This window comes from Priapulus caudatus, unplaced genomic scaffold, assembly GCF_000485595.1.
Source record: "Priapulus caudatus unplaced genomic scaffold, Priapulus_caudatus-5.0.1 Scaffold603, whole genome shotgun sequence".
Lineage (NCBI taxonomy): Eukaryota > Metazoa > Priapulida > Priapulimorpha > Priapulimorphida > Priapulidae > Priapulus > Priapulus caudatus.
The window spans coordinates 116,630-131,605 of record NW_014577664.1 but is presented as its reverse complement, the minus strand read 5'-3'; the positions used below and the strand labels follow the sequence as shown (position 1 = coordinate 131,605).

The 14,976-nt window shown below is 46.5% G+C and overlaps 1 protein-coding gene and 1 long non-coding RNA gene across 2 annotated transcripts in view; both read left to right on the top strand.

The window, feature by feature from the left end:
* Positions 1-8,597, top strand: part of LOC106812051 — a 21,554-nt gene extending 12,957 nt beyond the window's left edge. The window contains exons 3-4 of the long non-coding RNA XR_001394277.1: positions 553-596; positions 8,517-8,597. This is a non-coding gene — a long non-coding RNA (uncharacterized LOC106812051). The remainder of the gene's footprint in view (positions 1-552; positions 597-8,516) is intronic.
* A 4-nt stretch (positions 8,598-8,601) lies between these two features.
* LOC106812043 overlaps positions 8,602-14,976 on the top strand; it is a 79,691-nt gene continuing 73,316 nt past the window's right edge. The window contains exons 1-2 of the mRNA XM_014815800.1: positions 8,602-9,267; positions 9,415-9,973. Coding sequence (XP_014671286.1) covers positions 8,602-9,267; positions 9,415-9,973 — 1,225 coding nt within the window. The remainder of the gene's footprint in view (positions 9,268-9,414; positions 9,974-14,976) is intronic.

Below are 14,976 nucleotides of genomic sequence, written 5' to 3'. Positions count from 1 at the left end.
AACCAACGTACGTACGTAACTAACTAACTAAACTAATACGTACGTACGTAACGTAACGTAACGTAACGGTACGTAAGGTAAGTAGTATATATATATATAATAATATATATATATATATATATATATATATATATATATATATATATACATATATACATATTATACATATATATATATATATCAGGATATATATCTCTAGCGACCTTACATGACCTTGGAGGTCAGATTTTACCTCATCCACCCACACATTTGTTGGGTCAATGCACATTTTGTACTTTATAACGAACTCTCTATCTGGCTTTGTTTAGCCGTACATGAATGTTTTTGGCATCCGATGACATCCTGTGACCTCTGGTACCTATCCCACGCACCTATCCCCCCGGTTCAAGTTACTCTTGTGGACCAATTTTCAGCCCACAGGGACCAACCATTTGGTCCATAGCCGGACAGACGAACAGACAAATAATCATCAGAAATATTTGTATAGATATAATGTTATGTATTAATTAGCTTGTCTAGAAATATGATAACATCTTCTTTTCCCTTTTACAGAACTGAAGACGCAACTCCTAGAGCGACGCAATTATTTTTAGCAGGTGAGAAAACTAGGAAAACAGTCAAATGTGTAATGACAAGTAGTGTATGCATGCACAGTCACATTCTAGCATGCACAGTATCATGTCTGGGCATGAATGAGCATGATTGAAGTATTCACAGGCGTCCAATCATGTAGACATATTTATGCAATGTGCTAGTAGTGATGCATCGTACTAGAGCCATGTAGCACCAGTGACTGTTGGTTTGAACTGTGGAGAGGTGTCATACTTTGACTGAGTGGCAGATGAAAAATCTCTGCTACTACTTAAACAGGAAAATCAAAAGATTATTTGATGTGTTGACAAATCATAATAACATAATGAATGACATACGTAATGGATTGACAAATCATAATATAACACAAGTCATACATAATATGTCATTGTAAGAATATATAATTATGTATACAATAATATACATAGGAATATGAGAAAGGCGAGAGGTAAGAGAGGAGCATTGGAAGAGGAAGATGAAGAAGTCATAGAGGAGGCACAGGTAGTATGGACTGATAGGAGCGAAGAAGGGAAGATATGAGGAAAGGAAGAGTAGGGAATAGATGGCAAATGGTAGAAAGGAAGCAGGGGAGAACGAGGAGTGGATGGCAAGAAAAGAAAGTGGAGGAAGTGTAAGAAGAAAGAGCGGGAGCAGAAGAGAGGGAGAAAGTGGGAGAGAAGGGTGGGTGAGAGAGAAGGAGAGACCTCCCAGCTCAAGCCATCTACATGTACACATTTGCTGTAGTTGTTCTTGAGTTGTCACTACCTGGCAAACTGACACTTGATCGTGCATATGCAGCATTCAACGTACAACAAACCCGTGAACAATCCAATATTGTGGTCAACCTGGGGATAGACTTAGAGTGGCAGGATTTGTTTCTAACGAAATGGAGTGATGCTGATTGTGTACATTATAGGGCAGTACTAATAGATAGGTATATCGATGGTGGGTTGGTATTTCATATCCTAAACTAACCGCATTACATAAGGAAAACGCCCACACACTGCATAAAAGCCAAAATACAAAAGCCCACACACACACTGCATAACTCACTGGTGCAGTTATTACATGAAATGCTATCAGTGAAAATTGTGTGTGTGTGTAAATTGTCATTTGGTTCATTGTGCTTTATTTACAGGGCAGAGAACGGTGGGTAGGGCTATAAAATCTATGCTCAGCATCAATATATATCAAAAGTAGATAATAGGGAAGGAGTGTGACTTCAATAAACAAGGGAAATTTGTCATTTACTAGCCTTAGAATAGCTACGATTTACTACGCGTAACTCAACCAACTCAAATCGTACACAGTACATTCGCCTAGCATCGTGCGAAATCGTTTACCCGTATACACCCGCAGTCCGGAGATACAGACTAAAACGTACGACACGATTTTCCATTATGTTGCCAGCAAACTGAATGTATAAACCGCCTAACTTGAAACAAAAGGCAGCTACTAGCGAGCCACACCGCATCGCCGAGGGAGCAAGAGTGCGCAAGAGCTGCCTTAATTAATTTTTTTTATTTTCAAGTTAGGCGGTTTATACATTCAGTTAGCTGGCAACATAATGGAAAATCGTGTCGTACGTTTTAGTCTGTATCTCCGGATTGCGGGTGTATACGAGGAAACGATTTCGCACGATGCTAAGCAAATGTACTGTGTACGATTTGAGCTCAAGTTGGTTGAGTTACGCGTAGTAAATCGTAAGTATTCTAAGGCTAGTAAATGACGAATTTCCCTTGTTTATTGAAGTCACACTCCTCTCCTATTAACTACTTCTGATATATATGTATATAATGATTTGTCACTGGTACAAGAATGGTAAGCCTAGCAGATATCTACCATTGGCATATTATGTTCAGAATAACAATATTAGGAATATCAGGAGTATGCTTGTGTAGCGATGTATGAAATTACATTATGCCTTTATATCAGACCTGTTTTTTTTCCCATCAAACCAGGATAGCAGTTACCCTTCTCAACTACGAGATTGCCCACTGTTAGGCACTTAACAGTGCATAAAGCAGCTAACGACTAAGGTTTTTGTGCAGCGGAAATCGACTCTCTTACCTCACCAATTCACTACGTGCGTTTTTCGCCTGACAGGTGAACTCGCTGGCACGTGCAAGATACTATCGTGACGCACGCGAGCTAAATGATTTAGTGCACAACACTGCAGACGCATGCGCAAATAGTTGTCGTAATTCATATATCTCAGGATAGCCGTGGCGTGTGGAGCTGACGCCGGTGTCGTGCTGGTGCATGATAACGAGCTTCCTCGCTGTGTTTTGCCCTCTGCGTAACAGGAACTTTATGACGAAATCCCTGCTTATATAATAGGAAGAGAATATTTATGAACAGTAGTTTACTGCAGTTGACTGTAATAGATATTAGTACTACTGATATCTAGTCGCACTAATACTGATGCCGTAGGCGACTAGTGATACTTTAGGAGCATGGTATTGTCCCCGATAATACCTTAGGGCAGAAAATGCGACCGACTGCCATGTTGGATCATGTTGCAGAAAATCCCTATCGCACACAAAGAAAGATACTAGTCGGTGTATATATACTAGCAGTATTTTTTACCATTGTATACATTTAGGAGTGTTTGCAGCACGCTGCTGTGTGTAGAAGCTGGCTAGATATTTTCCTCATAGGCATTATCCGAAATATCACGAAACCAAGTCTGATTAAATATGGCTTCCCGCATAACTAATTTTGAGGTTTATCAATCGCAGAATGTACCAGAACGGAACTGCAGTCAGTCGATGCAATGCCATAAATGTGCTCCCGCCGATTTTAATCTGATTGGTAATTACGTGTAAGCGCGTGCGTGCGTGCGTGTGTGCGTGCGTGTGAGCGTGCGCGCGTGTGACAGTGAGCGCGCGTGTGAGCGTGCATTTATGCCTGTGTGCGCGCGGTTATGCACACGTGTATGTACGATATCTGCATGTACAACTGTGAGGTTATTGATCTATAAGATAACTGTGGGAAGACTGTCTGTGTGTCTCAGCCACACAACCAAACTTGGGCTCACAATGGCTATCAAAAATGGATAATCATAGTTAATATATTCCATCCAGTTTACATTGTTGCACATTATAAAACATGAAACAGCTGGACTGGCCTCCGGTCCTGTCTAGCAAGCAGTGTAGCTATAATGTGAAATTTTAAATGGACTCAAAACTACATTTATATGGCAACTGTAGACGTATTAGGAAGATTGCTTCCTGTTGAAAATTAAAAATCCTACATCAAAACGCGAAGATTTCGCAGGAAATTGCAAGAGATGAGATTAGAGAATGTAAGGTGTTACTTTACAAATGCCATTCGATATTTAGCAAATACATAATTTTGTATAGCTCATGTTCTCATTATTATAAATCTCGCATATCCGCTACTTCTTATACGCAGTGATAATTCACAGGCCCGACCCATCGCTATAGTTATTGTCTAATTGTAGCTGAAGTTGGATCAGCCATAGTTTAAATGACTACAATATGTATGTATTTACATTATTTATTATTGTATCCTTCGCGATGAAGTCGGCGGGGATACTATGGTTTCATGTCTGCACAGCCGCCGCTGCCGCCGCCGCAGATATTTTCCCTTCCGCTCTATAACTCGACCCCTAAGTGACCTAGCGCTACCAAAACCAGGTCACTACGACCTTTACCTTGACCTTGATCATATTTCCCTTCCGCTCTATAACTCGGCCCCTAATTGACCTAGCGCTACCAAACTTGGTATACTTACACATCTTGGGGAGAAGGTGTGTCGCGTACCAAAACCAGGTCACTACGACCTTTATTTGACCTTGATCATATTTCCCTTCCGCTCTATAACTCGGCCCCTAATTGACCTAGCGCTACCAAACTTGGTATACTTACACATCTTGGGGAGAAGGTGTGTCGCGTACCAAAACCAGGTCACTACGACCTTTACCTTGACCTTGATCATATTTCCCTTCCGCTCTCTAACTCGGCCCCTACTTGACCTAGCGCTACCAAAACCAGGTCACTACGACCTTTATTTGATCTTTACCTTTACCTTGATCATATTTCCCTTCTGCTCTATAACTTGGCCCCTAATTGCACTAGCGCTACCAAACTTGGTATACTTACACATCTTGGGGAGAATGTGTGTCGCGTACCAAAACCAGGTCACTGCGGCTTTTATTTGACCTTGACCTTGACCTTGACCTTCATCATATTTCCCTTCCGCTCTATAACTCGGCCCCTAATTGACCTAGCGCGACCAAACTTCGTATACTTACACATCTTGGGGAGAACACGGGGGATACATGTAGTTGGCGACAACTGACCTTTCTAGTTTATATACGCTTATGTGCGTGCGCGCGTGTTCATGTGGCCAGCCACTTAACTGTATCAACACTGACAACAGGGAAGGCTGATGATGATGTTGGCGATGATGCGCAGCCACAGTGCGCGTGCTAGTGTCTGTCTATCACAAAGATGCTGTGGCAGCTGCAGCCAGGCAATACTCATAGACTCTGTACAATAAGAAACCGTCTCTGCTGGCGTCTAGTATATACATTGATGTGTGCTCTTCAGTAGGTTGGATGCGCGGGCAAACCTAGGGTGATTAGCTGTTGGTAGCATGTGTTTTCCATGTGTTATTGCCCGCTTAGCTGGGGATGCCTGCGCCGCTCTTTAGCAACTTGTGCGATTCGCTGCTACATGTATATATTTATCTTTACTTTTCAATTGCGCATAAACACAGTAATGCACTCGCGGTGCGGGGTAGAGCCAGGGGTGTGCTGCTGCGAGGCTGAGAGGCGCGAGCATCCGTCACGAGAGCGTTAATTCTTACTTACTTACGGCGATGACGATCACATTGTCTAGGCAACGGCAACAAATTCCCCTCTCATAGAATTTCAGCACAATGCTTATTAGCGGCTTTGAGTCAGCGAAGCAAGCTGAGCCTTGTTGTTACCATGACAACTTCTAAACCCCCGAGTGGTTTACGCAGCAACGTAGACTCAATTTAGAGTATTTTTGTTGTTGTTTTCATTCCAAGCCCAGCTCGCATTTATCGATTTAATACCAATGATAATTCGCCATGCTGCTAATTCACTTTACAGTTCAATTTACACCATTTTATTAATTGCAATATATCATTATTAACAGAGTTTTTTTATAATAAGTTATTTATACAAGGTTTCAAAAAAATGGAATTAAAATGTATGTGGGGTTATTATTATGTTTATATTTATTATCTTATTTCAAATTGACCTCCACCTTTTTTTACACATTCGTATTGAGGTGAACTTTAGTAAGAAAAAACGAAATGTTTTTTACGTTTAGAGTAATCTTAGATAGTTAGATAATTCTTGGCGATCCTTAGATTAGGTTAATTATCCTGCCAGCCACATAGCATGACGTATTTGTTTTGTTACCGTCTCGAGTGCACTCTCGATTTCAGAAACACGAAAAACATATCTGTTTCCAAATTCTAGGCGCAGCCACAGTTCACTAGCATCGTTAGCAGAATGTGAGACACATCGTAGAATACTTCCAGCGCTCATTTCAATTTTGCTTGCTTGCTTGTTTGTACGATAGTAGGTGAACTGATATCATACGGTTTTATCCAAATGGGCGAGAAATACAGTGTAAAAGGAGTTCGTACATGCAGGCCTATATTGACTCATTCATATCAATCTTGCGTAACAAAATACAGAAATGGATGCATTCTTGCGTTTTTTATAGTGTATCTGCACATTGTACTCTACTGAATATATTATGTCACTATATTACTAAAGAACACAAATTTTAGTTGAAGCAGCGGATAGCAGTTTGTTCTGGCTGTATTAGGAAATTACGTTTCATGTAATCATGTATTATTTATACCTATTTCATCATATCAAGGCCACATAAACTGTTTATGTGTGATAATATAAATGTATATGATCATATAAGCGAGTTCGTAGTTAGTCAAGGGGTTGTGTGACGTCACAGATCACCGGGTCATTTGGGACAAAAATCTGTGAAATCTCGAGTGCGGCGTGCGCTCTCGGTTTAGTACGTATATGTACATGCACACGCACGCACGCACGGCAAGCGCGTGTACGTGCACACGTATTAAATCAAAATATGTACAATACTAAATGTACATTTTTTTCAAATTTTCAAGGCTGTACTTTTAAAGAGAAGAAAGACATAAGATCTAATCTTAATTTATTTCTGCTTCTACGCATAGCAATGCACATCCGGTTTAACACACGTGTGGGTTCTAGGAGTACTGCGCTGGGTGTGTACTGTGTGTGGGTGAACCAATACCTTATCGAGTTCGAATGTATATTTAACGCTTCAACAGGTGGCGCTAGTTGGCTATTCCTGACCGCGTAGCCCTCTGCAGGCATTTGGAGCGCGGTGTACTGCCGCATCCCGATGTTCTGCCTCGCGACTAGGTCGCAATTATGATGCGATAACGGATTACGGATAACAGTAAACGAACAAAGACGAAAATCTATGATGAATAACACGCGCAAAGCAGTCGACGTGAATATAGATGATATATATATCATCAAGAGCGTATAAAGAAGGCCTTCTTTATACGCTCTTGATATCATCTATCATCTCTAAACATCATCTCGACATAAATGATATATATATATAAAGAGAGAGAGAGAGAGAGTGAGAGGGGAGATATAGATATAGATATGTCGAGGTGATGTTTAACTAGGCCAGCATCTATTCATCACCAGCTATTTATTATACTTATCGGTTATTACTTAGGTCTTACTTTTGGTTATGGCGTCGCGACGAGAATGCCGGGAAAATAATCATAATCCGCTAGCGCCCCCCCCCCTTTTTTTAGGAAGCGACAATAATGCGCTTTAGAGGGCGGTTAGTTGCAAAATCAAGTAGCGACAGGCTCTTATGCTCGGCGTTTGGCGGGGGGGGGGGAGTGTCAAAATCCAGGCGTTCAGAGAGCGGGCATTCGTGTCGTGCATCGGCAGGTGCCTGATTTATTGATCGGACACCGCCATCAGACTTATCTACGGCTTACCCTTCAGATGGGCGCAATCAAGCAAGCTGTCTGGTATTGCAGACGCTCCCGCGTGACTAGTATGTCGTGGGCGCAGAGTGTACAGTGAGCGAATTTGACATTTGCTGCGAGGGCGCTTTTTCCTGTTGTCGTCTTTCGACATCTTTGCAGCGTTTCCCCGTCTATTTACTACATTTCCGGCTTAGTGCGTAGGCGTCGGTTCGATGTTTTGCTTTGTGGGAAGAACTGCAATCCAGTAAATAAGAATGCATAACGTAAACGTCCGAATCTATTGTGTGTTTTTTACGCTAACTTATCTCATTGGGTATCTTGTATTACACTATACGGTGCATGGTGGCATGAGTCATGGAACAACCATTTTTTGGTATAACGAATTTACATGAGTGGGTGTTTTCATGATTATCACACTTCTCTTCAAATTTCAAATGCTAATATACTCTCAAATGCATTTAGCTAATTAGGTACTTTGTTAATACATGCAGTTTCAATCCACATATACCATTAGCACTATATTTCTACCATCGTGCATAACGCTTGGCATGCTTAATGTTTTTGTAGAGGTTGCATTTCCTCTTGATCGCCCAGCAATGGAATTTTGTTTACTTCGTGACAATATGCTATATTACTTTCCTGTGTATGACAGATTAGTGTGGTTACTGTTATCTAACAGGCCTTTTTTATACTTGGCATAACGCACCCGCTCCCAACAGAGCACGATAATGCTTCTGCACTGATGCGAATTTTCATGGTGCGTAGTTCAGAGTTGGGTATTCCTACTCACAGAAGAAGACGAATAAGTGACGTACTGACATGATTCGTCGAGATAATTCGTTGAAAGTTGCGAGCGAATTATATATAGCAAACGTCATCAAAATCGCCCTCGCTTTCAGATGTGGTAGAAGATCCCAGTCCGCTGAGATGGCCTACAACACTGGCATGTCGACCGGCGACATGCCGATGATGCATCAGGATCAGATGGGTGGCGGCGGGGGCGGCGGCGGGGGACACCCCGGTCAGCAGCACACGGCCCAGAACTACCCGCTGCTGTCCAGTCACCTGCAGGCTCCCACCAAGCACTACCACGGCGGCGGCGGCAGAGGCTATCAGATGATGTCCCCCCAGCACCTGCATCAGGGTCACCACTCGGTGCCGTCGTCGCCGTTCGAAACGCACCGCGCCGTCACGTCGTCGCCGTACGACGTCGGCCACCACTCGGTGCCCTCGTCGCCGTTCGAGACCGTCCACCAGGTGGCGCAGGCGTCGTTCGACGAGCAGCTGTCGGCGCGCTGCGGCGGCGGCGAGCAAGCGAACGTGTTCCAGTATCCGGAGGTGCCCGCCTACAACCGGCAGCGCTTCCAGACGCAGGACCTCTCCGGCATGGCGTCGCCGCTGACGTCGCCGACCGTCGGCCACCAGATGGCGTCACCGATGACGTCGCCGGGCTACTCGCCGCAGCCGCAGCCGCCAAAGCATCAGCACTTCACGTTCAACATTCCCGTGAAGGAGGAGGTGATGTCGCCCGGCTACCACCAGCAGCAGCAGCAGCAGCAGCAGCACGCGCCGTCGCCGGGCTACCACGGACAGATGACACCCAGCAGTGCGCACAGTCTCGGCTCGCAGTCACGATTCGTCTTCCCCCAGGTGAGCATGAGCCAGCAGCCGGGCGGCGGCGGCGGCGGCGGCGGCGGCGACGCCATGACGACGATGCAGCAGCAGCAGCAGCAGCAGCAGCAGACGGAGCTCTCCGCGCAGCTCTCCTACCAGAACAGCGACGCGAGCGTCTACCAGGAGGTGATGGCGCACGCGCACGCCGGAGCCGCCATGATGGACGCCGCCGCCGCCGCGCAGGACTACCAGGCAGGGGTCGCCACCGTGCCGCCTGACGCGACGATGATGGTTGCCAAATCGAACACCGCCGCCACGGGCATGGCGTACGCGGGCGGTGGCGGCGACGCGCAGGTGGCGCTGTTCGGCGAGGGCAGAGCGGGTGGCGGCGGCGGGGCGATGCAGGATCGCGCGCTGCGGTTCCGCCACACGTCCGGCGACACGATGCTCAGCCAGATCAACTACGAGGGCGACGTGCTCACCGAGGGCGGCTTCGACGCCGTCGTCGTCGGCGGCGCGCTCGACGCGTCAGCGCTGCTCGGCGGCGCCGGCGTAGCGCCCCCTACCGACGCGACCTTCGGCGACCTCTTCAGCGAGGACGGCAACGGGAACCTCATCGAGGGCGGGCAGGAGCTGTCGCTGTCGCCGAACGAGTTCAGCAGTGCGGGCTCATCGCTGTTCAACGCCGCCGAGGCAGCGGACAGCCTGGAGACGGGCACCGACACAGAGGAAAGCATGACGGGTGAGTGCGCCGTGCCGACTTAATTATAATAATAATAATAATAATAGTAATAATCAGGGGTCGAAATAAGCGATGGTCCGATGGTCCGGGGCCATCAAATAATCAGATTTTGAAAGTCAATGGTCCGACGAACCATTGAATATTTTGGTCCCATTTTACGGTAATTTTCTTTGAAGTTTCCACATTGCAATATACTATTAAAGTTAATAAACAATTACTGTATCGTTTGATACATTCATTGTAGGTGAATAATTTATCTCCATGTAAAATCTCTTTCTTACGCTTGCATGCCTCATTACTTTTAGAGAACAATTTGAAATTTAGGAGGACCATCTAAAATTTAGGAGGACCATCTAAATTTCTAACTAGATGGTCCTGAAGGTTTCTCTCCTTAGCAACAACAATAATAATAATAGTAGTAATCAGTTACTTAACCTATTCCATGTTCGGTTGGGTAACCGAATTTGACGACGCATCATCGTATGAATGTCACACGTGGGAGCTTGAACGCCAGCGTTTAGGAACATCCGTACTGACATACGTTCATGCCCATGAACGGCCAGACATACGACATGTCTGTAGTTACGAACGTCCATACTTGTAAGTTTACAAACATCCATGCTTAAGAATATCTATACCTACGAACATCCATATTTATGAATATCCATACGTTTAAACATCTACATGTGTACTTTTGAGTAGACATATGGACTCAAGAACATCCATACCTATGAACATCAGTGCTTATGAACATCCATACCTATGAACATCTGTGCTTAAGAACATCCAGACGAATAAGCATCAATGTTCAAGAACTTTCAAACTTATGAACATCCATATTGACGAATATCCCTGCTAGTGATTATCTATAGTTATGAACATCCTTACTTACGAACATCAGGACTTATGAACATCCGTGCTCACAAACGTTCGTACTTATGAACGTCCTTACTTACAAACATCTGTACTTGTGAACATCTGTATGTATAAACATACGTACGTACAAACATTTGTACTTACAAACATCTGTACTTATGAACATCTGTACTTATGAACATCTGTACTTATGAACATCTGTACTTTACTGCAGTCTTATGAACATACGCACGTACAAACATTTGCACTCACAAACATCCATACTTGCGAACGATGCTCTCGTTATTTATTTTAAAATTGGTGAACGCGGCCGCCGAACTGCACGACCGCACACGTATGAACCAAACGTTCTCCAGCGGGTTGAGTTACGAGATTTGAACGAGCAAGTGATTGAACAAAAGAAATGTCGAAAGCAGTTTTGTTCGAGGAGAGATTCCATCTGTTACGTGAATGATACACGCGTGTCAAGCGTTGCTATGAGATGTGGTGGGTGTCGGCCGTCAGGGTGCGTTAATATATCAAATTAGCCGTGGCAGGTCTGGCCTGATGTTAGAGTAGCTGTTTATAGGAGGTAATATGTTAATTGGTCAGTACATCCACCGCCTGGGGCTAGGGACAATATGAGCGTGCATATTTTCAAGTAGTATATTTATATATATTAGGCCCTATATATATATATAGAATGTAATATTAGATATCGCATATTACTGATATTATCTAATATTATTAGATGGGGCCGGAATCTCATGTAGCGAGAGTGAGTAAGTGAACAAAAGAGAAAAAGGGGGAGATCCCTCTCCTCATCCCCTCCCTTTCTCTCCCATTGATAGTGATGACTCAGAATTATGGGGATGACGCTGCAGAAAGACAGATACGGAACACGCCTTTTCACCACGAACTGAACCAAACAACGTACAACGTTGATTGCATCATGCTACGTTTTAAAGTGCTGCGGATTTCTGCCATTTAAATACCTCGCTGTGTGCGTACTCGGTTGAAGGCTACCTAGGCACACAGCGCGGGACGCTGGCGCCTGTGCGCGTCGCGAGCGAGGTGCGCCAGCGTGCGATGCACATAGAGTGTTCCCTATATCGCTTTATATGTGCAACTATTTCGAAGTTGGCAAACTGATACGCGCTTGCCGGCAGAATATCGATTTTGATTTCACCGCATTTCGCGAACGGCGAGGAGGAGGAGGAGGAGGAGGAGGAGGAGGAGGAGGGGGAGGAGGAAGAAGAGGGTGGGGATGCGGATCAAATTGCGCCTCGCGCGCGCGCGTCTGCATCGGAAACGAACCCCCTCGGCGCACTGAGGTATTTTTCTCCCGACTACGCGGGATGCATACATGCGGGAAATTCCATCTTCTCCTAGTAATTTGCGCCCGGCCTCCGTCTGCGGGCTTCTTGGCACTGACTATTCATTATCGGGGCATTCCTTGTCAGATTGTTCGCGGCTATCGATGTCCGACGAACGATATATGTATGCTTAAGTAATTAAGGGGCCGACTGCCCGCTGTTTCATTCATTCGAGCGACCGTTGTCGTTGATTACGTGTTTCTTCTCTGATGACGCGCCCGTCGCAGATATGAACGTGTTGTCAGCTCGCTTGCTCGCGTCATTCCCTCTTCGTTATTCTTCTTTCTTTCATCTCCTTCTCTTCGCCACCGCCTTCTCCGATCCAGCTGCGTGCTGGACGCGCATCAGTTGCAATCGGATAAGAAGATTCAGGGCTGTCGCTACAGCAGCAGCAGGCGAATGCGTGGGAGTGCGAGGCAGCAGCAGCAGCAGCAGCAGCAGCAGCCCACTTATCCGCGCAGCCGTACATAACAGGCTCGATAGCGGCTCGGAGTCGAGCGACCGCGGCGCCCCTGCCGGGCCTCCCTGCCCGATGTCGTGGGTGTTTGCTGAGCGGTGCGCAGCCCTGGTGACTTCCTTATTGTTCATTCATACGCCCGCCTGCATTCGTTCGCGATCGCGTACGAGCACCGTCCACCGTCTGCCTTCGTTAAGCGGCGATAACAGCCGATAGGAGCTAATACGGGATCATTAGGGCAGCAGTAGCACCAGCAACAACAACAGCAACAGATCGACGCCGATATCGCCAGCGCCACGGATTTTCTCGTGCCCTAACATCGGCGCGTCCGTTGCTATATATAAACGGGCCGCGCGCGCGCGTGTGTGTAGTTTTCTGCTGGGTGCAGCGAACCCCCGCCGTCTGTAAAGCGTGAATTGGCAGCAACGAGCCAGCCGCCCTCGTCCGTGCGATCGTGAAGTAACTTCGCAGGCGGGATAGAGAAAGAAGCCAACCATCCGCCTACTCTGTCTGCGATCATAGCCGGGTAACAGTGCCGCACAGCACAGCTGCTGTTGCTTCGTCTTCTTCTCCATCCTCCGTGCTGCTGCCACCGCCGCCGCCTACGGGCGTGGGAGGAATGTTAACTCAGTAATTATCGATCGGGCGCGGAGAGAACAAACTTGTGAATGAAGTGCTGACGTCAATGAAGCTGCAGCAGCGCGGCAGGGATCCGCAGGCACCGCCTCTGCAGCAGCAGCAGCAGCAGCAGCAGGAAGAGGAGCACTCACTGACAGACTACTGCAGCGACAGCAGCAGCAGCAGCAGCAGCAGCAGCAGCAGCAACCGTAGCCGAGTTTACGGCCCCGTAGACCTCGCATCCATCTGTTGACAGATTCAGTTGTTATTCGACAGTTGTGTGCGTCATCGGAGAGTGGAAACGTCGGCCATCGTGTTCCCCGGAGAGAGGCAGATAGAGTGTGACACAAATACGGAGCGAGAAATAAAAAAGGGAGAGCGAGAGTGTGTGTGTGTGCGCGAGAGAGAGAGAGCCAGCCAGGCAGCTCTGTACCCAAGGTAGAGTTCGCTGATTCCTTGCTAACTAGGTGGTTCGGCAAGCGTTCAGCAAAGTACATATACAGAGATACACGCGCAAGTGGGAAGTCGGGGTCATCATCTGATAGTGCGAGCTAGTCGTGATAAGAATGCTGCCGCACGTGTCGACCGAACTAACGTGCTAGCTGTGGAGGGACCGACTCGGCGCGGTATTTATACACACGGACACAGACAGACATACATACACACGCACACACATATACATACACACGCGCGTGCACGCGTTAGCTCCCATTGTGCGCGTCATCGCCCGGGCATTCAAGGGTCTGGCCTGCTCGCCGCTCCTTGTCCCGGAATTTACCGCCTCAGGTCGAGGTCTGCTGCGTATATACACACACGCAGAGTGAGAGAGAGAGAGAGAGAGAGAGAGAGAGAGAGAGAGAGGGTAGGCACGCAGCGGGAGTCTCGAGTACTTCTCCGTCAATTCGTCTTTGTTTTCGAGCGGCGGTTGCCCGGACGTCTGCGTGGCGGCCCGTCGGAAGGCAGACGCTGCAGTACTGAGGAAACGTCGGCCGCGCGCCGGGGCTGGAGTGCTGTCCCGCCTCCCGTGCGGTGTGTGTGCGCGCGCGCGTGTGATGGTGTGATGTTATGTTCGGCAGCCTCGAACTGCTGAATGAACTAAAACGGTGCACATAGCCCGATTGGAACGTCGAAAGAGAGAGAGAGAGGGAGAGAGCGAGCGCGCGCTCTGAGGGAGAGAGAAAGACAGGTGTTTCATTCAAAATGCCCATCATAATGCAGGGCACTCACCCATACTACCTGCCGGAAAGGGTTCTCAGAATGGCCGCGTACGCTTATACAGGTAAGCGATTCTCGCACGTCCGTTACTGCCACGCGCTAGTTCCCGGACAGAGTGCGGGTCTTTGTTCACGCGTTATATATATATATGTATATATTATATATATAGTTTGAAACGCTTCAAGTGCCTGTGATGGCGGCGGCGTGTGTTTACAGTTGAAACGCTTCAAGTGCCTGTTGTCACAGAAGCATGTAGCTCTAAAACTATACCCTAGGCGCGAAGCGCTATAGTTCTAGAGCTAAGGAGCACGTAAACTACGTGTTCGTGATATGTACATGTGAATAAAGAGCGTATAAAGAAGGAATAATTCTTCATAATACCTCTTGATGTGACTATCATATATATATATTACTATCTTGATCTATCTATCGTCTTGATATATATACTATATATATACTATTACCTACCTAACCTTATATAC